The 27,725-nt window shown below is 42.6% G+C and overlaps 1 protein-coding gene across 2 annotated transcripts in view; it reads left to right on the forward strand.

The window, feature by feature from the left end:
* The window catches only part of ARSK (arylsulfatase family member K), a 50,997-nt gene that overhangs the window by 10,134 nt on the left and 13,138 nt on the right, over window positions 1-27,725 (forward strand). The window contains exons 4-7 of one of the 2 annotated variants that reach the window (XM_039543331.1): window positions 13,543-13,825; window positions 17,378-17,549; window positions 20,218-20,442; window positions 20,754-20,922. In XM_039543331.1, coding sequence (XP_039399265.1) covers window positions 13,543-13,825; window positions 17,378-17,549; window positions 20,218-20,442; window positions 20,754-20,818 — 745 coding nt within the window. In that variant the 3' untranslated portion in view covers window positions 20,819-20,922. Of the gene's footprint in view, window positions 1-13,542; window positions 13,826-17,377; window positions 17,550-20,217; window positions 20,443-20,753; window positions 20,923-27,725 lie in introns of those variants that run through there. The other variant, XM_039543329.1, reaches the window with a different exon arrangement.

Below are 27,725 nucleotides of genomic sequence, written 5' to 3' on the forward strand. Positions count from 1 at the left end.
CACCCACCCCACCCCCCAGCCATTAGGGAAGTGGCCTATAGTTGGACAGCAATAAACCCCAGAGAGGGATCTGAACTGCTAAGAGGCCCAGCCAGAGAGCTGAGGCCAGAACAGACCAGAGAGAGCAAAACCATTGCCCCCAGGGAGGAAGTCCTGGGGGTATGGCTCAATACCAGGGCTGGGACTGTTTAAAGACTGCAGACACACCAAACCAGAAGGAGGTTCTTGTGAGAGGTGGGTGCCCAGGTCTGCCAGTCCATTAAACCTCATAGTGGGAAAAATGTGGGGGAAAGGGACAGATTTATTTTTCCAGTGTAACAAAATTTGACCTCTCACAGCCAGTACAACTCTACGTAGCCATTCCCTTTGATATAGTTATAGCCTCCATTTGCTGGGTATCTGACCCAGTACAGTATGCAGATGTCAGCTTTAAGGTCAAGTGACAACTCTAGGATCTTATTAATTCTGGCTCTAATACCATCCCAGAAGCTGGAAACAAAAGGGCGGGATCAAAACATATGCATGCTGGCTCCTTTACCACCACCACCCCATAGACACACAAACCTCAAGACTGATCACTGAGGGTAGCTTTAACTTTGTGAAGTGTTTGGGGCAACCAGTGAACCCTAAACATGATTTTCTGTTGAAGGAGACTTAATTGGAGGTCCAAGGTTGCTTCTTTAATCTCTCATGTTGTTCTGTTTCACTGTGGGGTAAGATACTTATTGCCAATTCTTTGTTCCATTTTTGTATCACTACATCTCTGTTAACTCTTTGGTGGGTTATTAGGAACTCATCTAGTGTAGCTGACAGTCTGGAGAAATAGTATAATTCTCTACAAAATTTGGCAAGTTCTGGCGCTTCAGACGATGCAAGTTCCTCTGGGCCGAACTGTGAGAGGAACAAGTGACAAATTTGAATATGTTGCCATATTGCAGAACTTGATAGGTTATATTATAGCTGGAGAGAAATTAAATGGTGTAATCTGGTCCTCTGATATTAATCAGGATATAGATAGTATGCGGCATTCCATCCACATTATCTTCTTCCATGCCCAGTTTGTAGCATGGGATTCTCCCAGATTGGATCCTCTACATGAGATGAAAGATAGGATTTGTGTTGGTGAGCTTAGTTGGTCCATATGTCCTTTCGTCACACAGCAGCCATGCTAATGTTTCTAATCCTGTTGTGTTGAAGGCTGACTAGCCTAACTGTTGCTTGCTCCATCTGTGAATGGGAGATGGGAGAGAGGAGGGGGAATTTAGCCAAATTACATAAAGATAGCTGCCTCAGTCTCAAAGGAGGCTGTCTGTTCATCAGTTTTGCTAGAATATGATCACTGAAATCATTTGCCCAGCATGAAAGAGCTTGAGAGATATTAGGATTGAAGGTCACTTCAGGCAGATTGTATTTCTTCCTTATTAGATTGCCCAGAAGCTGTTTCCCTATAGGCTGTCTAATAGAGTCTGTGCTAGGCCTTGCCTCAATGCCTGCTTGAACCTAAATATCTGATGTATTTGGGTGCGGGGGGGAGCAAACCAGAGAAGTTTTTGCTAGTATTGAGATGTTTTAAATCTCCCCAAGTCCCAGGAAAATTTTAAATATGGTAATATGTTTCAAAATACATTCAGTGAGAGTATCTATTGTTGCTGCAAAATTTTAAGGAACCAAACATCTTTCACAATGATAGTCATAATATGACATAAATAGATAGAGTAGATAAAAGTGTTACTGTGGCTTCCCCAAGTACATATTAAAAACTGCCTGTTTTGCAGTTTTTAATATGATACACTATTTTCCTAGTTTCTGATTATGTCCACTCAAAATGTTTAATGGTGCTAGCACTGAGGTTTCTCTTTCTTTTCTACTAAACTAATATCTCAGATTTTCTCTACCCTTCACTCCCTTCCCTATCTGAAATGAGTAATCAGATGTTGAAAGGAGACTTTGGTAATTATTAATACTTAGCATTTACACAGCAGTTTTCATCTTCCAAGTGCTTTATAGACATTATTAGATTATAGACTAATCCTCATCTGAAGTAGGTAACCCATTTTACAGATGAAGGAACGCAGGCTTTTCAAAGTTCAGGTTCTACACTGGAAAGAAAGGGTGATCCTGAATGAAGAATCTACAGCAAAATCTTATGTTGCCAATGAGAACTTTCTTTAGTGAAATTGTATGTAAATTTATCTTATAAATGAAGTCTCTCCCTTTGTGACTCTTCACATAACTTGTCATCTGAACTATGAATATATGTGCCCTGCTGTACCTTCAGGTTTTATCATTACAGAACCTCTGATGAATTTGTCTTTCTTTTTCAGTAAGAAATAGATGCATGGACAGCATATGTAACAATAATCTACTTGTAAAAGGATTAAAAAACATCCCTTTTTCATTTTTGGTTCTTAAACTGGTTTATGTGTATGATTTAAATCCTCACTGTGCCATGTTAAGAGCTGTAAAACTAATTGTAAAGGAAGAAAACCATTTACATATGTTTGTATTTTTGTAGGTTAAAGATGTGCATGGCTAACTTGTTGAGTACTGTGGCTATTCATACTTTTTAAAAAGCATAGCCGATCTTAACTGTATACAAATACCTCAAATGCACCTTCGCAGACTCTTTCTTTGAGAAAGCAATGGGTCAGAGTTTGTGCTAGGTAATGCAAGAAATAAATGGTTATGTGGGTGATTCATTCTTTTGCAGGCATGTCTAGAATAAAATTATTTAAGGCAAGTGCAAATTACTTTGAAAGATGAAAATTTTCTGCATGGCTACATAAAAAGAGCCAGGACCAGATTCTGCCCCTCATCTGTCCCCTTTGTGCCACTCTTGGGTAGATGCATCCCCACCTGTAATGCAAATGGAATTACCCATTCTAAATCCAACCTCTTGGTTCCTGTCCCTGGGGAAGAAAGTGCTTTGAAGTCCAGGTGATCTCCAACCATCGTAATGGGCTCCTAAGAGAATGTTGCAAGATAGAGTAGTCCCCGGGCTGCTGTAATTTACACTAATTCATGATAGAAGTTAAATGATTTTCTAGCTTCCCACAAGATTATCGGAGCACAACAGTGGCTATGGTGAAGAAAACTTGGTCAGACCCACAGATCTGGGCTCCAGATTTAACACTGAATCCCTGTTCTTGCTCCCAGAGCCAAAAGCTTCAGGAAGATATGGGTCTCATTCCAAAGGCTTGAAAGGGTGTAAAATGAATAAAATAGGTGATCCTCATCACTATTACAGATGATCCTTTACACTATTACAGAGCCAGATTAAGGCAATTAGGGCCCCCATATCGTCCCCCCCCCACACACACACACACAGCAGAAAGGAGTCACCCTCCCACCCTAGAGAGAGAGGTAGTGGTTTGGAGCCCCCTTAACGCCAGAGGAGCTTTAGCTGGAGGCCTCCTCCTCTGGGAACAGCATGGTCAGGGGAGGGCCTGAATACTTACCTCAGCAGCCAAAGTTTATCTGCCTCAGTGGTTGGGTGAGCAGGCACACTGAATTTTTCTCCTTCTGCCATACAGTCTTGTGTTGTTGTGGTGTTGATGAAACACCTCCAAGGCAATGGATCTTGGAGTTGATGCTCCTTATTGATACACAGGGAAATTCACAGCTCTGAGATGCTGTTTCAGCGTGACCAGATTTGGGCAGATGTCACTACATTGGTTACAGTTAGGTCGCACATTCAAGCTTTTTTTTGGTAGCCATTAGGATTAGTAACTTCTTTATGAAAATTGAGGGTCTGATGTAATAACATGGCTCAAGGGGTCATAGACATAGACCTATAGTGCCTGTGCCTCAATCTACCCGTTTGGAATTCCTCCTTTGCTAGGGGAAAGAAATGAATTTGTGTTAACCTGCTGCCAGTAGAACTATTTTAGTATAATCCTTTAAAATTCTGTTTCATTTCCAGATTTGTTTTCTAGGTTGTTTCCATACTACAGTAAAGTTGAATGACAGTTTGACTAGATAGCTGAATAAAGTTTGGATAATTGAGAAATTTTAATTCTCTATGATGGAAAAAATCATGGAGCAAAAAATATTAATTTGTTGTTTTTACTTTCTGCCTTGCTCCACAGTCCATTATGAAATTTCATCGCTGCTTGTTCTATACTGCTAAATAAACCCTAAAATGCTCAGGTTTGTTTAGAACAGTTAAGAAGCCAACGTACTTAAATTTATTTAAGAAAAAGAAAGCAAGCAAAACTGATATACAGAGGAGATTATTATTATTAATTTGTATATTATCATGATTGTTTAGTCACCCAGAGCTGAATTTTCAGGAGCTCGAGGTAGATTCAGTAGTAATACAAAATATTATACACCAATGGTTCTGCACTGATAAACTTGAGTAACATAGTGGTGAATCAAGCTCAGTGATTTTAGTCAGTGTTTATCTTTATGGTTTATGCCCTGAACCTGCTATGCTGAAAGCCTTTTGCAAGTTACTGAGCCTTCTCAGATTTCTATTTAGTGGGAGTTGAGGGGGATCAGCACTTCACAGGATCAAACCCTTACTGTTGCTTGAACAAAAGTGGGTGGAGGTTGAGAATAAATGAAAACAAATACATGGTGAGTCAGCCTTTTTTAGTGTATACGTAAGTGGAATTTTAAAATTTAATACATTTCTCTCTAATTGAAAACTAAAAAAAAAACTCATGATTTTTTATTAGAGAAAAATGTGTCTCATTCTAATTGCATCTATGTAGACATTTAAAAAGTCTAACTAGCCAATTAAATAATCTATAAATAGTGTGGAATAGATATAAGGAAGGTTACTGTTGCATGTTGAGTTAATTAGCGCAGTCCTGTTGCTTTGGTTTCCTGGTAAAGAGAAGGCTTGCAAAGAGAAACAGAGCTGTCCTCTCAGTATGTGATGTATGACTGTTAGGCTCAATAGAGAGATGGATATTTCAAAAATATAGATTTGATCCATACAACATGCAGTTGCTTCTGTTTTGAATTACAGAGCAAGAGTTTGCCCTAAACATATATCTAGGTTTGGCAGAATTTGATTTTTTTATATATAATTTTTATGGATATCAATGTTTACTTTTAAACTTTTTTTCAATATTTATCTATTTAAATTTTCACAGTTGTGGGAAGTTTTTTGTGTCCCACCCACCACTGCATAATATTTAAAGACAGTAGAGGTTGAGATTCAAAAAGTTAAAGCTTTATAACTGTTAAAACAGAAATTGTCAACATCACAAGTCAAAATATACAAAGTGAATACCCTTAAATCAAACTCTGAGTTCTCAAGCAGCATTTTTGTTTTACTTTGCCTAGTTGTAAATGTTGATTAGCATCAACGGAAGTATTTTTTCAGTGGTTTGTGTATGTACGGTGAAGTCGACATTTACCGATTAAAAATCTAATCCTTCCAAGCCTACATATATCTATTAACTGACACTTACCTGACAAAGAATATGGTCTGTTCATTTTTTTAAATAAAATACCAGGAAAACTAACTTCCTTTTGTCCTAGGAAACTGTTGCAGTTAGGGCATTGATAAGAAAAAATAATCTTTGCAAATGTGAAGTTTCTATTTCTTAAATGTGCAGGAAGTATGTGATCAGATACAACCATATTAAATCATGCATCATAGCATGATCCTGGCAGCTACCAGGCATCTGTCACTGTTGCATGATTAATCAGATTTGAGGAGTATGGCTAATAGAAGAATATACAAATAAAGGGCCAGCTCTTCTGCAGCTGTAACTCAGCATAGCTCCCTTGAAATTAACAGAGCTGTGCCAGATTACACCAGCTGAAGATCGGTTGCAGAATAATCATAGGACTGGAAGGGATCTTGAGAGGTCATCAAGTCCAGTCCCCTGCACTGTATTCTCTAGAGTCTAGACCATCCCTGACAGGTATTTGGAGATTTTTAAGAGCAGGTTAGACAATGATGGAGATTCCACAACCTCTCTAGGCAATTTATTCTCGTGCTTAACCACCCTGATAGTTAGGAAGTTTTTCCTAATGTCCAACCTAAACCTCCCTTGCTGCAATTTAAGCCCATTGCTTCTTGTCCTATCCTCAGAGGTTAAGAAGAACAGTTTTTCTCCCTCCTCCTTGTAACAACCTTTTATGTACTTGAAAACTGTTATGTCCAGTCTCAGTCTTCTCTTTTCCAGACTAAACAAATCCAACTTGTTCAGTCTTCCCTCATAGGTCAGGTTTTCTATACCTTTAATCATATTTGTTGCTCTTCTCTGGACTTTCTCCAATTTGTCCACATCTTTCCTGTAATATGGTGCCCAGAACTAGACACAATACTCCAGCTGAGGCCTAATCAGTGTGGAGTAGAGCGGAAAAATTACTTCTCATGTCTTGCTTACAACATTCCTGCTAATGCATCCCAGAATGATGTTTGCTTTTTTTTGCAACAGTGTTACGCTGTTGACTCACATTTAGCTTGTGGTCCACTATGACCTGTAGAGCCCTTTCCACAGTACTCCTTCCTAGGCCGTCATTTCCCATTCTGTATGTATGCAACTGATTGTTCCTTCCTAAGTGGAGTACTTTGCATTTGTTCTTACCAAATTTCATCCTATTTACTTCAGACCATTTCTCCAGTTTGTCCAGATCATTTTGAATTATAATGCTGTCCTCCAAATCACTTGCAACCCCTCCCAGCTTAGTATCATCCGCAAACTTTATAATATATATGTGCATGTGTAATCTCACTTTTTAAAGTGTAACAACATAACTTTTGGGGAGAGAAAGGGCTTATGAACTCTGATTGTATTACAGCCCCTTGAAAGTTATAATACAGAATAATCAGAATATTACATTAAAGGTGAAGTTCACTTGTGTACGAAGGGCTAGCATAAGGCCTGTCCACCATTTTGGGAGCTTAAGTGGGCTACAGGCCTTCTGCTGGCCCTCTGTACAGGGGAGAATTTCATCCTAAATTAATATTTCTTGTTCTTCAGAAGATCACGGTTCACTTCTACTCTCCAGGCCAGCAGGAAGTGGGAATTCTATGGAAACAATATGTTCTGGACATATGAGGATTCTTCTGGCCAGTTAGGGAGTGGAATTGATTGTTATCTCAGCAGTTTTCCCAGATTTACAAGCCCATAACAAAGGACTGAACTGGGGAGCCAAATTTAAATTGTCTGTGTAGTAGTTTGTTGTACTGCCACTAGACCCCCAGTACAGCCCAGCTGCCTGCAATTTGAAAGTAATACATTGAATTACATATTTAATTTCATAAATACTCTTTAGAATAAAGAGTGTGTGGGTGTCTCTCTACATTTTTTCTTTTGAGAACATTTTCAGGGAAACAGATGTCTTAAAGATTTTTTTCCTTTGTGAACAATATTTTATTAAATAACATGGTGACAATCAAGGTTCAGATGCCATAAGGGGTCTGAACCCCAAAGAATGAACAATCGAATCAACTTGTATACAGTCTTGCATCCGAAGAAGTGGGTATTCACCCACGAAAGCTCATGCTGCAAAACGTCTGTTAGTCTATAAGGTGCCACAGGATTCTTTGCTGCTTGTATACAGTGTTATTGTGTATAAATATATCAAGTAAGGTCATTTATGAAGGCTTGTAATGTTCTGAATTTGATGGTCCTTAGGAGATATGTACACAGGTTATGGTTATGAATGTATACATGTATATATGTGTGGACATTTGTAATTGTAACTAGGATGCAACCACAGCATCACTTCACAGCTGTGTGGGGAAGCTGTCAGGCAAGGAGGGGCACCTCTCAGGCTTGCTATGTCCACGAAACTAACTCCAAGCCCCTAGCATTGTACAACACAGGGAAAGGCCATGCTGGACATAAGAGCGGCCATACTGGGTCAGACCAAAGTATTTAGCCCAGTATCCTGTCTTCCGACAGTGGCCAATGCCAGCTTCCCCAGAAGGAATGAACAAGACAAGTAATCATTAAGTGATCCATCCCCTGTCGCCATTCCCAGCTTCTGGCAAACAGAGGCTAGGGACACCATCCCTGCCCATCCTGGCTAATACCGATTGATGGATCCTGTCCTCCATGAACTTATCTAGTTCTTTTTTGAACACTGTTATAATCTTGGTCTTCACAATATCCTCTGGCAAAGAGTTTCACAGACTGACTGCGTTATGTGAAAAAATACTTCCTTTTGTTTGTTTTTAAACCTGCTGCCTATTAATTTAATTTGGTGACCCCTATTTCTTGTATTATGAGAAGGAGTAAATAACACTTCCTGTCATGATTTTATAAACGTCAGTCATAACCCCCATTAGTTGTCTCTTTTCCAAGCTGAAAAGTCTCAGTCTTATTAATCTCTCCTCATACGGAAGCTGTTCCATACCCCTGATCATTTTTGTTGCCCTTTTCTGAACCTTTTCCAATTCCAATATATCTTTTTTTGAGATGGGGCAACCACATTTGCACGCAGTATTCAAGATGTGGGCATACCATGGATTCATATAGAGGCAATATGATATTTTCTGTCTTATTATCTATCCCTTTCTTAATGATTCCCAACACTCTGTTTGCTTTTTTGACTGCCACTGCACATTGAGTGGCTGTTTTCAGAGAAATATCCACAATGACTCCAAGATCTTTCTTGAGTGGTAACAGCTAATTTAGACCCCATCATTGTGTATATATATAGTTGGGATTATGTTTTCCAGTGTGCATTACTTTGCATTTATCAACGTTGAATTTCATGTGCCATTTTGTTGCCCGATCACCCAGTTTTGAGAGATCCTTTGGTAGCTCTTCACAGTCTGCCTGGGACTTAACTATTTTGAGTAATTTTGCCACCTCACTGTTTACCCCTTTTTCCAGATCACTTATGAATATGTTGAATAGGACTGGTCCTGGATCATTAAAGTTAATGGAAAGACACTGAAACTAAAAAGAAAACCCCAGTCTTGCAAAATTAAGGAAGGAGGGAGTTTCCCCTGCTTTGCATAGCCATGAATTGCCATAGTCTCAGAGCATGAGAGAACAAAAACTGCAAACCTTTTTAAAAGAGAACACGTTTAAAGTGAAGCATATTCAAAAACTGAGGACTAGCATCTAAGCAAGCTGCTGTCTGAAACACTGGATCTTCTCTAAGACAAAGGGCATGTTGGGAAACTGTTCAGAGGCAATAGGTAGGGAGTATTAGAGAAGGGAATTTAACAAATACAGAATCATAAAGCCTGAGGTTGTGTCTTCATGTTTATTTTCTGTGTAACTTATAAGAATAAGAAAACACGTACTATTTCATCTTTGAATCTGTGATTTTTCTATTAAATAAACGTTTTGTTTATTTTTACCCTAAGCAGGTCTATATTGTGCAATCTTGGTGGAGTGTCCCAGCCCAAGTGGACTGATAATGGGGAGGCAGGTTTCCCTTCTTCAGGGATGGTGAACCAGAAGGGAAAAGTCTGAGTGTTTTGTTGTTAAGAACTCAGGGAATAGATTTGGGGAGACTCATGACCAGAAAGGCTATTGGGGTCACCCCGCTATCAGTAACTTGCGGTGGATGTCTGGGTGAGGTGTTAATTCTTATTCTTGGCTACTGGTGTGTGTCAGCTCTGAGCCATAGCATTAAGGCACCCAGATTTTCAAGGCAGGTGATGACAGAACCCTTTACTGGTCTGGGTGATCCCCCCAAATATCACAAACACCTTTCTGCTAAAGATCGTGAAATGCTTTAGAAACTTCACCACATGCTTTTGAGGTCATTTAGAGACAGTCTGTATCTGATCCGTGACTCTGTCTCTTCCAGTTCACCAGCGATGTCTGCTTTGATGACTCTTTGGCTGTGCTTTGAATCCAGTGTGGAACATACAGATGGAACACACATCCTGGGCTAATATACAAATCAAATTTTTAAAATGTTTGTCCTATCATGCTGTGTGCTAGCCTTGCTCAGTGACTACATAATGTCATTGATGTAAACGTGGTCCTTATCCTCACCTTCATACTGCTTTGTGACCCACATTATTGCATCATATTTGAAAGTAGATTGTACACTTGTTTTGAAGTAGGGGCCGTGCCTTTTTTTTTCTATGAGCCACTGAACAGAGTTGACTGCTCTGTACTGTGTTATATAGGGATGACATCACCAAGCACTGAAATGGGTTGGAACATGGCAGGTGTTTAACAGTGCTCAGCAGAAACCTGTATCCAGTTGTATCTACATGGGAAATGTATGTGGCAGAATGTAACTAAGTTACTTTGAATTTGTCAAGGAAATTGGGACTAACTGCTATTCTTCCAAAAAGAGCCATGACTTTTTAATGACTGACACAGTTCTACATCTTATCCAGTAGACAAGAGTGTCAATTCTTTGATATTGTGGACAGTGACAGCTGCAGGAAGCCAGTTTCAGCCAGGTCCCTGACTGTCAGGCTCCAGCAGTTAAGAAGGCACTTTGTTGCTGTAACTTCCACATTTGATGTAAGCTCTGTAATGCCACAAGGAGGTCAGGTATAGGTGAGCTTAGCTATAGCACACCCCCTTCTACTACTGACTGACTCCTGTCACCCTCAGCTCACCCAGTAAGTTCTCCTTCCTGCTTATGCCAGAGATATGCAGCTGGAATCAGGGACGACGAGGGGTGGGGGAAGCCAGTACAAATTACTGGGGCCTGGCGGTCCAGAAGGGGGCCTGGGGCCCTGCTTCCCTGGCTTCATTGACCCTGCTTAGCTGGTCCACCCTTGCTGGGGGGCCCGAAAATTTTTTTTACCGGGGCCCGAACCCGCTTTCAACAACCCTGGCTGGAGTACGAGGCACATATACTGCCGCCTCCACCTTTACACCAACAGAGATCTCTCACACACAGGGGAAATCAGTGACCAGTTTAAGTTCAGTTTACAGCACCTGAGCATCACAGGAGTTGAACACATTTGGACAGACTCTTCATTGTTACTAACATAAACCATGATGCTTTTCAGCTGTTTGAAAAAATTCAGTATTTATATCAAAAGGAAATGAGGAAGGTTATAATGTAGGCATTGGCCAAAATTTCCCAATCACCACTGTTGCTTGTCAGATAGCTGTTATCCTTCCATCAAAGTACTGTAGTGACTACGTTTTAGCAATGTTGTATATTTATACTGGAGGCCCTTTTGAATGAAGGGTGCTATAGACATGTAAGAATTTTATTTAAAATATTTCAGTTGGGAACTAAATTACTTGACAGTGACCTTTTATATGTTTTCACTTATACAATAGTAATGATTCCAGCTTTTAAGATTTTCTCTTCATTATTAAGCAACATTATATTTCTATCCTTTATCTCTTCATTCATTCGCTGTCTAAGTTGCTATCTTTGGAGTACCATCTGTCAGCAAAGGAGGTATGATCCTACTTTCTCATTATGAGTGTTATAAGCAATTGTTTAAGATTCATTTCAAAACTTTTAAATTCTAGTTGGTAACTCATTTTCCACCTGAACTCTGACATCTGATAATTTAGTCTTTGTTTACAGTTTGTGGATCTCTCATGTCTTCTTTGCAGAGAAGATGACCCCTTTAAACAAATTGCCTGAGGTTCGACTGTGGTTTAATTAAAATTGTATGATGTATTATAGCAGAAAATACATATTTCTGCTTTCAATTGGTTTGACGCTCCATTAGTATTTACTTCCTTTCAATCTGTGGATAAAAATGTAGTTAATGGTGCATTTTATGGGGCATAGAGGTTGCCCCATTTATTTCTCTGCCATTCTTTTTGTTGCAGCAATTCCCTCTCTCTGCCTGAAGATTTGTTTTCCTTTGGGAACTGTCAACACCTCTTCCCACTGCTCCAGTACTGGAGAGTGACCTGTTCCATTCCTTTTCTCCCAAGCCCCAAACTAACTTTATGTGGAGATATATATACGTTTTAAGTTCAATATTACATTGAATATAGTATACAGTATGCACAAAAAATCTAAACCATAATTGCACACACCTCTTTGTGCATGCAATGGATGCCTAACTGTACAGTATGCAAGAACTGGGAGGCAAAAATCAAACTGACCCCTTAAGTCCTCCAAACCAACCCCTGGCAGCAGAATTCCTAGTTCTTTTCTTGTTCTATGGAACAGGCAGGCATCAAGTCAGGGAAGGAGCAGCTTAACCAAGTTCATACAGCACTTATGTCAGAGCCTTGAGTCAGAGCAACCAAACTTAGTCAGAAAACAACGTCTCTAAGGCCCAGGTTCAGCTAGTGTCCCGGGTCCTGCAACCTATAGCAGCCAGCTTGGCTTCTCATCCCTTTCTATCTTGCTCAGCTTTCTTTTATTTATATACAGTCCCAGGATAGGGCAGCATGCTTTTTCATTGCCCTCCTGCCTGTTTTGGCCATAAATGGAAGACTGTCCTGTAAAGGGGTAGTACTCCTCATCACACTTTTGAAAATTAGGTTCAATAAATATATCTCCTACTGAGTAACTCAGTTAAGCATAGCAAACATTTGTTTACCTTGAAAATGCAGATAACTACACAAGATTTAAAAAGACCTAAAATTGTTTTATTGATAAAGGTGAGATACAAAGGTTTTGCTAAAGTTAAAAACTTATTTGTAAAATTCTAAATGAGGAAGAAAAAGTAAATGAATGTTCTTTAAAATATAATTGGCACTATACTTTAACAAAACTACATGGCTCAAGTCCTGAGGAATCTGCTACTATATACTTTCTTTTATCATTCCTTGAATGACATAGGAAGAACCTTTTTTAAAAGGTTCTTCCTAAGTAAGTTTCTAAGGTGGAGTGGCACTCTCCAGTCTTTGTTTATGATACTTCTGGTGTCATTTCGTTTCTTGTCAGAGTAAGTCCTCTGCAGCTCAGATTTCTCAGGATTTTAGAGATTCAGTAACTGTAGTTGTCTGAAAATCTGTCTCAAAACATATTTGATAATGAAACTTGTTTCATTTATGCCTCTTGGGACTCCATTGCCTCCTTCCCCTTTCTCTGATAATGTTATCATCTGGAGTCAGCGGGGTTGCACAAGGAAAGTCAGTAGAGGATTTAGTCCAAAGTGGAAGTGTTACAAAAAGTGGTATCATAGAATCCAAAATAAAATGGTATGGTTTCAAAAGATGTGATACTCTAGGTGGTTGAAAGAGTCCAGTAGAAAATAAGATTACATAATAAAAATTCAAGACTAGATGCAGCAGGTAGAATGAGCGATGAAGCCATAGCAAAAAGTGAAGAGAATCTCTTAAGTGAAGATGTGGCAACAAGGTTTGGAAGTGCTGTGTCTATATGTTCATTTGCCGAAGTAGAACTGGGAGGTGGATCAGAGGCAGGAGAAAGAGCCCTCTGGCATGAAATGACCAGGAATAAGAAAAAAAGATTCCAAATTGAAAAAATATTAACTAAAGTGATGAATATATAGTTTAGCTTTGGTTATTTGAATCTAATAACACTAATATATAGAAATATGCAAATAAAATGCAGTTGCAAATTTAGAAAAATATTCTAAAACTGAAAACCTAAAACTAAGATTTTAAAACTGAGGTGATATTACTAGATGTTTAGTGGCAGGAAAAGAGAAGGAAATGCTTTCCACTGAATGCAGTCTTGTATTTTCAGTAACCGTGTGGAAGCTTGGACAAGGGATGTTGATTTCCTGCTCAGACAAGAAGGCAGACCCATGGTGAATCTTACTGGCAACAAGACATTTGTGAGAGTAATGGAAGAAGATTGGCAGAATACTGATAAAGCAGCAAGTTGGATAAGGAAAGAAGCCACTAACTTTAGTCAACCATTTGTTCTTTACTTGGGATTAAATTTACCACATCCATACCCGTCACCCTCTACAGGGGAAAATTTTGGGTCCTCTACATTTCTAACATCTCCCTATTGGCTTGAAAAGGTATGTGAAAATGTACAGAAACTTAAATCAAAACAAATTTGTAACTGCATTTAGTATGTACAGTACCTTATTTCGCACACTGTGTAATTCACATCAAACTTGGGCTCAGACCCAATTCTGATATTATAGTGCACTTGTAAGGACATCTGTGGATGAGATGTTAAGCACACTTCTTAAGGTTACCCAGGTAGAAGTGAAAAAAGAAGGTGACAACTCCAGTCTCTCTTGGCCAATATTCCCCGACTCAATAAAACGATTTCAGATTCCAAAAGGAGTGTATAGTAAACTGGACACTTAATGGTGTTTGCCTGTACAATCCTTGCACTCCTAGTCTCTAGCTCATTGTTTTGTAAAGCATTTGGTAGCAACTTGGGTACAAGAGATGCTATATAAAATCAAATTGTGTCTGAATTCTGTGCTGACAGGTTGATCTTAACCCAGAATGGCTGCAAAGGTGCTACATCAGTGGCCTTGCACAATGTAACTTTTTGTCTTTTCTGTTACCTGATGCTTTGGTTACTAATCTAGCTCTTTCAATTTTTCATTCTAATGCTAAGAAAAATCTAGCTACTTCCATGTGTAGGAAATCAGCAGATACCATTTTCTCTAGGAGAAAGAATGAACAATTTCTGTTTATCTACCTCTTGTATTGTCCACAACTGCAGTTTTACTATTGTCACAAAACTCTCTCGATTAGTTACCATGGCTCCCACTGCCTAAATGGCAACAAGATTTCACACAACCCAGTAACTCAGCAGTAGACTTTGAAGAGACTGCATTTATCTGCCCAGTCTTTACTACTGAGGTGTTGTAAAGTCAGTTTACCTATGTAATTTGATGCCCCCCTCCTTACCATAATATCTGATACCCTTTCAAGCATTTAAAAATAAAAATAACAATCACACTCTTTCTTCATTCTTTGCCTGGGAAAAAGTAGTTAGATTATTATGACTTTTTTTTTAATTTTTCAAAAATGTATTGTTTTATTTTGAGTTGTATGTGAGAGCACCATGTTAAGGGAAAGCAAAGTCAATGAGATGTGTTTTTACATTTAGTTTTGAATGCAGGAAAGCCTGTGGTCATTCTGATCTGTTACAGGAGGGAGTTACATAAGCTAGGGCCAGCTCCTGTGAAGATTTTTTTTCCCTGGTTTTACGAGCCACCCTCCCCCATTTGTTGACTATTTCATGGTTCCAGCTGAACACAGTTGTCATGGTTATGGAGAAAGACATGGTCTCTCAAGTAGCTAGGAGCAATCTCATGGAGATCTTTGAATATGAGGACAGAGACCTTGAATTAAATTCTATATTCAAGGGGTAGCTACTGCAGAGTGAAGCATCAGCATGATGTTTCTGGTACTCTGTGTTGCTAAGCAGATGGTCTGCTGCATTTTGTAGGGATTGATGCTTTTCCAGGGCACATGGCTTTGTTCCTGGATACGAGTTGCAACAATCCAGCATAGAGATCGTTAATTTAATGGATCACTATGGTCAGGTCGAAGGCCTATAGGAGGAGTTCAATCTTCTGGCCAGTCACAGATGTTGACTTAATGTGAGGGCAGAGGCCTTGAATAATGGGAAATGTTCTAGAAGAACAACCTTGTTTGAGGAACTTCTCTCTCCCCACTGATATTCCACTCTTGCCTGAATTCAGCTGTATCCAGTTTCTCATTTCATTAAGGCACTGAGAAAACTTGGAGCTGTTGCTGTTTATGTTTGATGTAAAGGAGATAAAGAGCTAGGTGTTGTCAATGTATGCTGCTGGCACTTCAGACCTTGCTGTCTCACCAGCTCTTTTAATGACTTCATATAAATGTTGGATAATAAGGGAGAGAATATTGAATTTTGTGGGAGGTGAGGGCTTTGGCAATGTTGGCATGAATGGCCATAATTTCTCTCTGGTTTGGTCTGAGAGGAGGAAGTTAAGGCATTTCAAAGTGTTTCTGTATCACCCTGTAACCTCTTAAAGGTGGGACTATAGTATGTGGTGATTAAAGGTACCGACTTCTGAAGAGAGGTCTAACAGGGTGAATATGGATGTACTTCTCTTGTCTATGGACAAGGATTCATTCAACAGAGAATTGCTATCTCTGCAACATGCCCTGGCTTGAAACAGAATACTGTTAGCTGATAGGTGGAGTTGGAGGCTGGTTTTGTTCCCTTCTTAATTAGCCCGATAATAGTGTATTTAATCAAGAAAAGGTAATGGAAATGACATTTCAGTGGCAGCTGTGGGGAGTCTGTAGCACTAGCTAGAGTTTGGGGAACTCTCTCCACTGTTGAACTCTTCTATCTCTGATGCTTCAGCACCCCATCAGCATTAAATACATGAGCAATGGAGACTCCAGATGTACCTTGCTTGTCCTTTATCACAATTTCTGTCAATATTCCTCTACCACTAGGACACATACATACATATTTAGAATCTAAAGTCATTGGAGCCTGTGGAGTTTTGTCTATATTGTGGTATTTTTATCAAGAATAAAAAGTAAGTTCTGTTGATGATGAATTTGTTTCTTGGGATGATATTTACTGTATGCTGTAAATACTTGCTGTACAAGCCCTGATGTGTCAGTTTTATTAATTCATTCTGAGGTGCCAAGTGTCACCAGCCCAGTCTCCATTGCCTTCCTAAAATGCATGTAAGCCTCCCAGGACCTGCTACTACATTGTGACTTGGGACTTGTCAATCCTGCCTTCAGCTGTGATTATTAATTAGTAAGATCATGGAAGTTTTAATAAACTTTTTTTACTTTGTTTTTCAAGTCATAGAGGTTTCACATTGTGTAGTATGTAATTCACCGTTCTAAATATATAATTTAGAAATAAATAATTCTTGCGCAGTAAAAAAAAAAAAAAAAACATTTTAAAATCTGAGTCAAACGGCAATGCTTATTTTTATATTCAGGGCCCAGTTTGCAAATGTGGGTGCCTAAATAGAAACTATCCATTATAGACCATGGCATTTAAATCGGCACAAGGCATAAAACTGGCCTAAATGCCAATCTGAGCATCCAAATGCCAGAATTTATATATCCAGTATATATTTGAAAATTAGACTACCCATGTGAATTCTTTTTCCAAGATTTCATGCCAGCTCTTCTGGAGATTTTCCCAGAAAGAGTAAATTGCCATGTTGATCTATTTTCCAAGATGACACCTAGTCCTATGGCAGCACATGGTACAACATTTTTCTTTTATGTGATGCTATGCCCACACTTCTGAGATTAGTTACTGAATATAGTTCAAAAAGATTATGCCCTTTATCTTTTTTAAGATATCAGCTGGCAGATCACATGCAGCTGGGTCCTACTCCAGTTTTCCAGCTGATTTTTACCAGAGTCCAGGCTCTTCTTTGCAAGGTGGTGATTGAATATCTGTAAAAGTATCTAGAAAACAAAGAGAAAGTGGCAGGAATATGTAACAGATAATAAGCAGGTGCTGCATGGACCACAGTTTGAGAATTTCTGATTTAAACTAATGTTTTTCTCAAATCCATTGTAAAAGCATTAAACTCACTTGCCAAAATAATTTAATTTCCTCTTGTTTTTAGGTGACATATGAAGCCATTAAAATTCCAAAATGGCCTCCTCTTTCAGACATGCACCCAGTAGATTTTTATTCTTCTTACACCAAGAATTGCACTGGGCAGTTTACAAGGAAAGAAATCAGAGATATCAGAGCATTTTATTATGCTATGTGTGCAGAGACGGATGCCATGCTTGGTAGGTAATCTTCCAGAATAATAATACAGAAAAGAGATTTGAAGCTGTTAGTAGATAACTCTGATCAGGCTAGCCTTTTGTAGAGTTACTCAAAGTTATGTGTAAAATAGCTTCCTAGATATTGCATAAATCAGGGGTGGCCAACCTGAGCCTGAGAAGGAGCCAGAATTTACCAATGTACATTTCCAAAGAGCCACAGTAATACGTCAGCAGCCCCCCATCAATTCCCCCCCCACTCCCAGCGCCTCCCGCCCACCAGCAGTCCACCGATCAGCACCTCCCCGTCCCTCCTCGCACCTCCCAATCAGCTGTTTCGTGGCATGCAGGAGGCTCAGAGGGGGAGGGAGCGGGAAGGGGTGGAGTGGGGGCAGAGCCAGGGGTTGAGCAGTGAGAACCCCCCAGCACATTGGAAAGTAGGTGCCTGTAGCTCCAGCTCCGGAGTCGGTGCCTGTACAAGGAGCTGCATATTAACTTCTGAAAAGCTTCATGTAGCTCCAGAGCCACAGGTTGGCCACCCCTGACATAAATGATGCATGTGCAAAAGAACTGGATGGCTTAGCATATTGCTGTCAGACTTGGAAGGATTAGATTTTTGGATGGTAAATGTTGATTTCACTGATGGAAAAAATATTTCCATTGATGATGATCAAAATTTACAGATAGGCAAAGAAAGAAAAATCATGCTTGAGAACTTATTGGAGATTGATTTAAGGATATATCTTTGTATATTTTGACACGTGATATAACAATTTATGTTATATAGGTTGTAAACTTTAAATTTTTTGATGTCATTAAATTGCCTGAGGGAGTCCCTTCCCCACTGTCTGACCCTCCCTATAATTTCTTGCAACTGTGAAAATAAAATCCATAAAAATAGAAAAAAATGCCTAAACAAACATGAATATTACCTGTTGACGTTATTTTTGTTTTTAAATCGAGTTCTGCCAAGCCTACTAATGGACTATTTTACTGAGTGTTCTCACTTACCAGTGTGAATTCAGACCAGGATGGTAATTGTATGTTGAAAGGTGTTAATAGCGTTAAGACCTGGTAAAAGTCAATGGATATGCTAAGCACCCTTCATTCAGGCTAAACAATGGAGCAATTAAATAGCCCTTTGTTTAATGATGGCTGAAACAATAGAAGCAACTGCCCAAGACACAGACATCATGGCAATGCCAAAGTAGAAGCTAAGCCATGTGACACAAGTGGTTTCCTGGCAAGCCATTGCAAATGCAGAGACGGGGGTATTTGATTAAGTGTCCTTGTATGTGAAGGAACCAGAAAAGAAGGGAGAAGGCAAGCAGACTACAAAGAAGCAGAGTGAGTGCGGCCTTTGGAAGAAGTCATAAGAGATCTTTTGGGAAGAATACTCACTGAAAAGGCAAACTTGGATTTCTGTACTATGACTCCTGATTGTTTTCTACTGTGCTCCAGGAAACAGAACTTTGATGCAATCCTATTTATTTACAAAGATTCTACACAAACAGACACCTGACTCCTCTCATTATTTCTCCTCTGAATGGAAACAACCTAGCAAGGCCCCAAATATTAGCTAACTGCTTGGGCTAACGGGCAACAGTTGTGACTATGAAGTAGACAACAAAATGACCTATGCAAAATGACTCATGCTCCCGTGTTTATCCCTGGATATAATAGCAACATATTGAAAATTACAAGAAAAAATAAGTTAAATCTAAATAAGCATGCAAAGTTTTCCTTAGTTTGTTTTAAGATATACATGCAAGAAAATCAGCCTTAATTTACTGTGTTTTGTTTCTTCATTTTAAAAAGTGATATCTAAAGAACAAGAATTCTCAATAAGTGGAACAGTTACTTTAAATGATTTTTGTCATGTTAGAATGATTAGGTCATATATATACAAAGGACCAATACTGAGGGTCACACAGGTCTCTCATGGAGAAACAGTCCTCCCTGGACCTCTGATTCTGAAATGATCATGCTGCTGCAATACGTGGCGCAGGGTAGCTTTCGACTAGGGCCCCTCTTCTGTAAGGTATTAAAGTATGTACATAATTTTAAGCATGTGAGTAGTCTCATTAAAGTCAGTGGGATTACTCATGCTTCAAGTTACGCATATGTAGGTACATTGCTGAATCACGGCCATCCCTTCTACCATGCGTCCATTGATCCTGCCCCTCTTTCTCTCTCCGTTGCATAAATCTGAGGCTGCAGTAGCTCCTGTGGAGATACATGCACAAGAGAGGTAAAAAGCCCAGTGCCTGGGATAGAGTGAGGGCTCAATCAGGACCCCCAGTATCCAATGCTTTGGGTGGGGGCCTCTGCTGTCCCAATTGCCCTGGGTATTGTTGGCTGCAATGGGATCCCATCCAGAACTGTGGCTGGTCTCCTTTGTGGGGAGGGAGTGCCTCTCATCCCTTCAAGATGTCCTTGGTGGTGGTTCAGCCCCATCCCCAGGCTGGGATTCACAGTCCCCAGCAATCTCAGACTATAATGGATATTGCAGTGAGGAGTGGAGTCTCAGGCTTTGCTTTCAGTGGGAAGCAAAGGAGCTCCAAGGCTTTTCAACAGCACCCCAGTTGCTAGCAAGGGCCCCCTCCCCTTAGGATTTGCATGCTGCTCTTTAGGTGCAGAAGCTTAACATAATATCTGAAGATACTTTTTTCAAGTCTCTCTTTTGTTGCAGGTGAGATCATTTCAGCTCTAAGTGATACAGGACTTCTTAAAAGAACCATTGTTATATTCACAGCAGATCATGGAGAACTTGCTATGGAACATCAGCAGTTTTATAAAATGAGCATGTATGAAGCAAGTTCCCATGTTCCTCTTCTAGTTATGGGGCCAAACATTAAAGCTCATCATCACCTATCAAATGTGGTATCTCTTGTAGATATTTATCCAACTATGCTTGGTAAGTAACTTGATTCTATTTGAAATAACTGAAACTTTGAGATTTGGATATGAATTGGTGGTGGCAGTAGTAATAGCATTATGTTTAGGGCTCCGTTGTGATAGGTGATGTAGTAACATAGTAAAAACAATGCCTGCTCTGAAGAGTTTACAATCAGATCTAACACAAGATCAACAAGTGGTACAGGGATTAAATAGAGTGATTGGAAGAAGTGGGACAAGGGTAACTGATAGGAATATGTGGTCACAAAGACTAGTGATGTACGCAATCAGTTTGTTTCAGATACTTACATTTTTTTCCTCTTTTTTTAGTCTTAAGATGTAAAGACAAAATAAATGTTATGGATCTCAGTAATCCCTACTACTTATTTACTTGACCTTTGACTGTAAGCATCACAGTACAAGTGGGTCCTGAGGAGGCATTTCAGGTCAAAGTCAAGGTAGTGGCTTTACTTACTAGTTTGAGGACAATGTTCCATTTATAAAGGGCAGCATGGCAGAAATGTAAAGAAACTTGTGAAAGAAGTGGACACATAGGAAGACTGAGGTGCGCGTCATGAGCCGAGAGGAAGGCCAAGGGGTGATGTAGTAAAACCACAAGAGTGGCTATGTGGGAGGCATAGAATTATGAAGCTTCTTGAAGATGAGGACAAGAACAGAATTATCAGACACATAGATGAATATGATTTGTTGGGAAAGAGTCAACACCTCTTTTCTAAAGGGAAATCATTCCTCAATCATTTATTAAAATTCTTTGAGGGTGTCAACAATCATGTGGATAAGGGTGATCCAGTCAGTATAGTGTACTTGGATTTTCAGAAAGCCTTTGATAAGATCTTTCACAAAAGGAAACTAAGTAATCAGGGGATAAGAGAGAAGGTCCTCTCGGATCAGTAATCGGTTAAAAGATAGGAAACAAAGGATAGGGATAAATAGTTTTCACAATGGAGTGAGGTAATTAGCGGGGTTCCCCAAGGATTTGTAGTGGGACGAATGCTATCAACATGTTCATCTGGAAAACAGACTGAACAGTAAAGTTTGCAGATACAAAATACTCAAGATAGTTAAGTCCAAAGCTGACTGCCAAGAGTTACAGGGGGATCTCAAAAAACTGGACACTAGGCAACAAAGGGCAGATGAATCATAGAAGTAGAGGATTGGAAGGGACCTCAATAGATCATCTATTCCAGTCCCCTGCACTCAAGGTAGGACTAAGTATTATCTAGACCAGGGGTCGGCAACCTACGGCACGCGTGCCAAACATGGCACGCGAGCCGATTTTGAGCATCATGCAGCTGCCTGCCGTGGTCCCGGCCCCCAGCCTAACTCAACCCCCCTGCCCACCGCTCTCCCCTGCGGGGGCAGGAGGCAGAAGCTTGGTTCTGCGGCAGCCAAGCTTCCCTCCTCCCCCGCTTCTTCCCCCAGCGTGATGCTTTCCTGCCCCGCCCCCTCTCCGTCCCTGCGCCAATCAGCTGATGGCCCTTGCGAGGGGGAGGGGGGAAGAGCGTCAGCCTGCAGGCAGCTCCGTACAGGGCGCAGAGAGAGGTAGGGATGGAGCCTGGGGGAAGGGGGTGAAATAGGGCAGCTCCCTTCCAGCCGCCTGCCATGAGCCACTCAGGGCAGGGGTCTGGGAGCACCTCCACGAGCCGAGCACCCCACCCCTCTGCTGTGACCCCCCCCACACTCAGCATTCTGCCCTGCACTCCCCCACACCCCCAGTCCTCTGCCCTGACACCCCCACCCCACTCAGCATTCTGCCCTGCACTCCCCACACCCCAGTCCTCTGCCCTGACCCCCCCCCCACACTCAGCATTCTGCCCTTCACCTCCCATACCCCCCAGTCCTCTGCCCTGACCCTTGAACCCCCCCACACCCAGCCCTCTGCCCTGCACCCCCCCAGCCCTCTGCCCTGAACCCCTGCACCCCAACACATACCCAGCCTTCTGCCCTGCATCCCCACAGTCCCAGCCCTCTGCCCTGAACCCCCCAACACACCCAGCCCTCTGCCCTGCACCCCTCCACACCCCCCAGCCTTCTAGCCTGAACCCCCTCCCCCAGCCCTGTGCCCTGACCCCTGAACCTCCCCCAGGTCTGGGGTCCCGGGGTCCCAGCCGCAGGCTCTGCTCATCCCACAGCCGGCCTAGGTAAACAGAACCTCAGACTGGCAGTGAGCTGAGCAGGCTGGCGGCGTAAGATCAGCATTTTAATTTAATTTTAAATGCCGACGCTTAAACATTTTGAAAACCTTGTTTACTTTACATACAATAGTTTAGTTATATAATATAGACTTATAGAAAAAGACCTTATAAAATATTAAAATGTATTACCGGCACGCGAAACCTTAAATTAGAGTGAATAAATGAAGACTCGGCACACCACTTCTGAAAGGTTGCCAACCCCTGATCTAGACCATCCCTGACAAGTGGCTGTCTAACCTGTTCTTAAAAGCTTCTAATGACAAAGATTCCCCAACCTTCTCAGGCACTTTATTCAAATTCAGTGTTAAGTGCAAAGTAATGCACACTGTAGTTAGGGTGATTTTTTTCCTCATATATAATCATGGGTTCTAAAGTAGCTGTTACCACTCAAGAACGATCTTGGAGTCATTGCAGATAGTTCTCTGAAAACCTCAGCTTAATGTGCAGCAGTGATCAAAAAGGCTAACAATGTTAGGAACCATTAGGAAAGGGATAGAAAATATCATAATGCCACTGTATAAAATCCATGGTGCATCCACACTAAGAATATTATGTACAGTTCTGGTTGCCCCATCTCAAAAAGGCTGTAGGGGAACCTGGAAAAGGTTCCGTGAAGGGCAGCAAAGATGATCATGGGTATGTTATGGCTTCCATAGGAGGACAGACTAACAAGATTCAGAGTGTTCAGTTTAGAAAGGAGACTATTAGTAGGGGATATGATAGAGGTCTATAAAATCATGAATGGTATGGGAGGAGTGAATAGGAAAGTGTTATTTACTCTTTCCAACAATATAAAAACTGCACATTGTTCCCCAAATCCTCCTACTATCCAGAGTCAAAACCTTAAACATGTATAAGTGCACACTGAATCCATAGCTACATGCTTGCCTGGGGATGTGGGGCAAAGCACATGTTGGACTGTGAGTTACATCTCTACTCACCCATTTTGTAGTGTGGATATAGCAAAAGCAAAAATGGCCATCAATGCCATTCCAACAATTCCTGGTACCTGCATGATCTGGCCCTTCTACCTACCCACTTCTTTGTCACCCACTATGTACCAGATGCTACTGCTGATTTATACACAGTTGCTCGGCATTTAACCCTTCATTTCCATGCAACCTGCTCATTTCTGCACAGCTCAACTGTGCCTAATAGGAAGAGGCACATCATCAGCATTGCGCTGTTTGTTGGCTGCAGGAGCACTCCAGGGTTCTGGTTAACCTCTAGTGTGAGTACAGCAAGCGTTATGAGTTTGGGAGGAGTATCCAGAACTTCCACGTATGAGAGCATCATGAAGAAGCTGGCAGAGATGGGCTTAGCCGGACTGGTATGCAGCACAGGGAGCACATCAAGCCTTAAAGCTGAGGATGGCAACAGCAGGTCCGGCAACTCCCTATCTATATGCCCTTTCTACAAGGAGTTGGACCGGGTGCTTGTCACTGCCCTGAGCACAGAGCCCACCATCCTTCTTGACATACTTCTGAATGCAGACCATCTTATGTTCAGACCCCAGAGCAAGGGGAGTAAAAGAACTCTGGGGATGGCACTGGCCAACATCACAATGAACTCCCATAAACAGACTGTGGAGCAGAAAGCCTAGGATCAGTCCATGTGGCTGGCTGGACTAGTGGGTGTCGTGGGTGAATTTTCAGAGGATCTGTTCTGAGATGGGCCCAGGGAACAGTCCGGAAAGGAAGCAGTGTGGGACCAGGAATTGGATCCATAGTCTGGTAAGTGCAACCAATCATCTTTATTACTACCATGTGGGAAATTGTAGCATAAGAGTGGGATTTCTGGATTATGAACAATAAAATCATTGTTATGGAGGATATTACATAGGATGGGTTTTAGCTTTGGGTGAAGTAAAAGCCACTCCTCTTTCTCCGCATCATGTGTGATCTAAAGTAATCCTAAGTATTGCCAGGGCGGGAGGGTGATTTAAACATACATCTTGTGATTCTTAACTATTTTTTTAAAAGAATAATAGCAAATTATGAACAGTAACAGGCTTAGCATGATTACATATCTTTGCATATACCACCGTCTGCAACTGAATCACCCCAGTAGTATTAAAGCATTGTCCCAGACAGAATGGATTATAAATCCCACTGGCTGCATTAAGTAGTAAAGTCCCTTGTGGGCTTCAATGCTTGGCCGTCTGGTTCTGTCCATTCACAACACACTGTCTGGGCTGGGGTTGGGAGTGAAAATCAGTTCTGCTCTTCGGAACTCTCTGCATCCTACTTCAGCATCCTGTTAATACTCACCTGAATTTTCTCCCACTCCTGGAAGATGCTTGATAATTTTTCATACAGGAGAAATTCAAGCAGGTTTGTAAAATTCCTGGGTAGGGCAAACTTCCAGTGGCTGCCTACGTAACTAACCAACCCTCTCCATGCTTTGATATGTTGTTCAATCACCAAGCAACCACAAAAATCTCCCTTGCTTAGATAGATGGGTTTCTGCATGCAGCCTGCAAAATTGTTTGTCCTTGCAAATAATAATATCCTCCAAGGCTTCCCTGGCCTGAAATAATATTGAAACTAATACTGATAACAGAGCCCTAGCCCCCACAACCACCTCCTGACATTTTTTATAAAATAACAGTTAAATCTGAAATTCTTACCATGGTTTGTCTTTTGTCTGGGAATGTTGCTAGAAGAAGCTTCTTGATACATCAGTATATGAAGATGCTGAAATAAAAGCATACCAGGTTGATAAAAGTTTTAAACCTTGGCCTCATTTTGATGCAAAACATAAAGTGGGAAGGATTCTTTCCTTTCTCCCAGCCCTCTGCCTCCCTTGAAAAAAGTAATAAGCTCTTCTTCTTCGAGTGATTGCTCCTATGCATTCCAGTTAGGTGTGCGCACCGCGCGTGCACGGCTCTCCGGAACATTTTTACCCTAGCAACTCCGGCGGGCCGGCTGGGCGCCCCCTGGAGTGGCGCCGCTATGGCGCCGAATATATACCCCAGCCGGCCCGTCCGCTCCTCAGTTCCTTCTTACCGCCCGTGACAGCCAGTTGGAACAGTGGAGTGCTCTCTTACCTCCACAGCCCTAGCGTTTCTCCATTTCTTCAGTGTATATAGTTGGTTAACTTAGTTTAGTTGTTAGATTAGTTGAATAAGTTTAGTAGTTATAGTATAGTAAGGGAATTAGAGGGGTTAGCCCCTCTTCTTCCACAACCGGTGCGGGCTCATGCCCAAGGCACCGGGGTTTAAGCCCTGCGCAGCTTGCCAGTGGCACATGCCCATTGGCGACCCGCACGACTCCTGCCTGCGCTGCCTCGGGGAATCTCACAGGACAGATAAGTGCCCGATCTGCACGGCGTTTAAGCCGCGCACCAGAAAGGAGCGGGACTCTCGCCTGAAGCAGCTCCTTACGGAGTCGGCACTTCAGCCTCCCGCTCCATCCCCGGCGGCACCGAAACCGTCCTCGGCGCGCAGCGCACCAGTGGCACCGAGCCACCCCGGCACCGACGCGGCTAAAGCTTCGCAGATGGCACGGAAGTCCCGGCACCGTTCCCTCTCTCCACGAGGAAGCGGAAGACGGCACACTTGGCTCCTAAGCCTCCGACTTTGGGACAGCTTACCCAGCCATCACCGGCACCTCCGGCTCCGGCTGTGGTAGTGCACAAGCTGTGCATGGTTCCGTTGACTCCGGCACCTCAAGAGCCATCGAGTCCGGTACCTCCCTGCTCCCCGGTGTTGACCGCGGTCGAGCTGCATCTCCCGTCCACGCCTGAGACATTCGCAACGGCGAGAGAGCTTATCGAGCTCGCAGAGGCACCGAGCCTCCGGCCCCCGGCACCGCCGGTGCAGGCTGTTCAGTCGGTGGGCAAGCCGGCAATGATGTGGCCCCCGACCCCCGACAGACGGGATGGACGGCGCTCCAAGTCTCGGACCCGGTCCCGATCCAGGAAATGGTCGCCGTCACGCCGATCCCGATCCCGGCACCGATCACCGTCACGGTACCGCTCCCCGTCTCGGCACCGGTCGCAGTCCCGGTACCGCTCAGTATCGCGGTACCGGTCGCACTCCCAGCGACGCTCACGGTCCCGGTCACCGTCCGGGGACAAGCTGCCTCCTTCCACGGTGCACTCCATCAGCGCCTCTGCCCCCCCGTGGCCTTCGCGTCAGCCATCAGTCGCCTCCCAGGCGGGCAGCGGGAGAGATCTCCGGGTGGGCACCCAGAACCAGGACCTTGGACCACAGCAGTGGGGTTTTTGGGTCCCCTGGGCCTACCATGAGCCCCAAGGGCTCCCTTTCCCCCCGCACCCAGCGGGTGCTGAACACAGGGTGCCAGAAGCCACGGTGAGCAGGCCTCCCCCAACACCACCAGGGGAGGCCCTGTCGCCGTCAGGTCCCGCAGAGCATCCGGGGCACGATACAGCTTCCCAAGCCCCGGAGCAACCACCTGCAGATGTGGTGGTCCAGACTCTTTCCTCGTCTTCCTCACCGGATGAGGCGGTGGCGGGTGCCGCTACGGCGGACCCTCCCCCGATTGACCTGTGGGCCCACCAGGACCTTCTTCGCAGGGTGGCGAAAGCTATTGACCTCCCGGTGGCGGAGGTCCCGGAAGACGAAGACCCGGTGACCAACGTCATCGGAGCCGAGGCCCCGGTGCAGGTGGCCCTCCCGTTTATTAAGACCATTCAGAAAAATGCCACTACCATCTGGCAGTCTCTGGCATCCGTCCCTCCTACTGCAAGGGGCGTCGAACGAAAATATTCGGTCCCCCCCACGGGGTATGAGTATTTGTACACCCACCCCGCTCCAGACTCACTCGTCGTGCAGTCTGTTAACGACCGTGAGAGGCACGGACAGACAGCCCCGGCGCCAAAGTCCAAGGACGCCAGGCGCATGGACCTGTTGGGCCGGAAGGTGTATTCGGCGGGGGGGCTCCAGCTTCGGATTGCAAACCAGTCGGCCCTCCTAGCTTGTTACACCTTTGACATTTTCGTGTCTCTCACTAAGTTTTCGGAGCTGATCCCGACTGCTTCCCGACAGGAGTTCTCGGCTCTGGTCGAAGAGGGCAGAAAAGCCTCAAGATCCTCCATCCAGGCTGCTCTGGACTCGGCGGAC

This window comes from Mauremys reevesii, linkage group 6, assembly GCF_016161935.1.
Source record: "Mauremys reevesii isolate NIE-2019 linkage group 6, ASM1616193v1, whole genome shotgun sequence".
NCBI lineage: Eukaryota > Metazoa > Chordata > Testudines > Geoemydidae > Mauremys > Mauremys reevesii.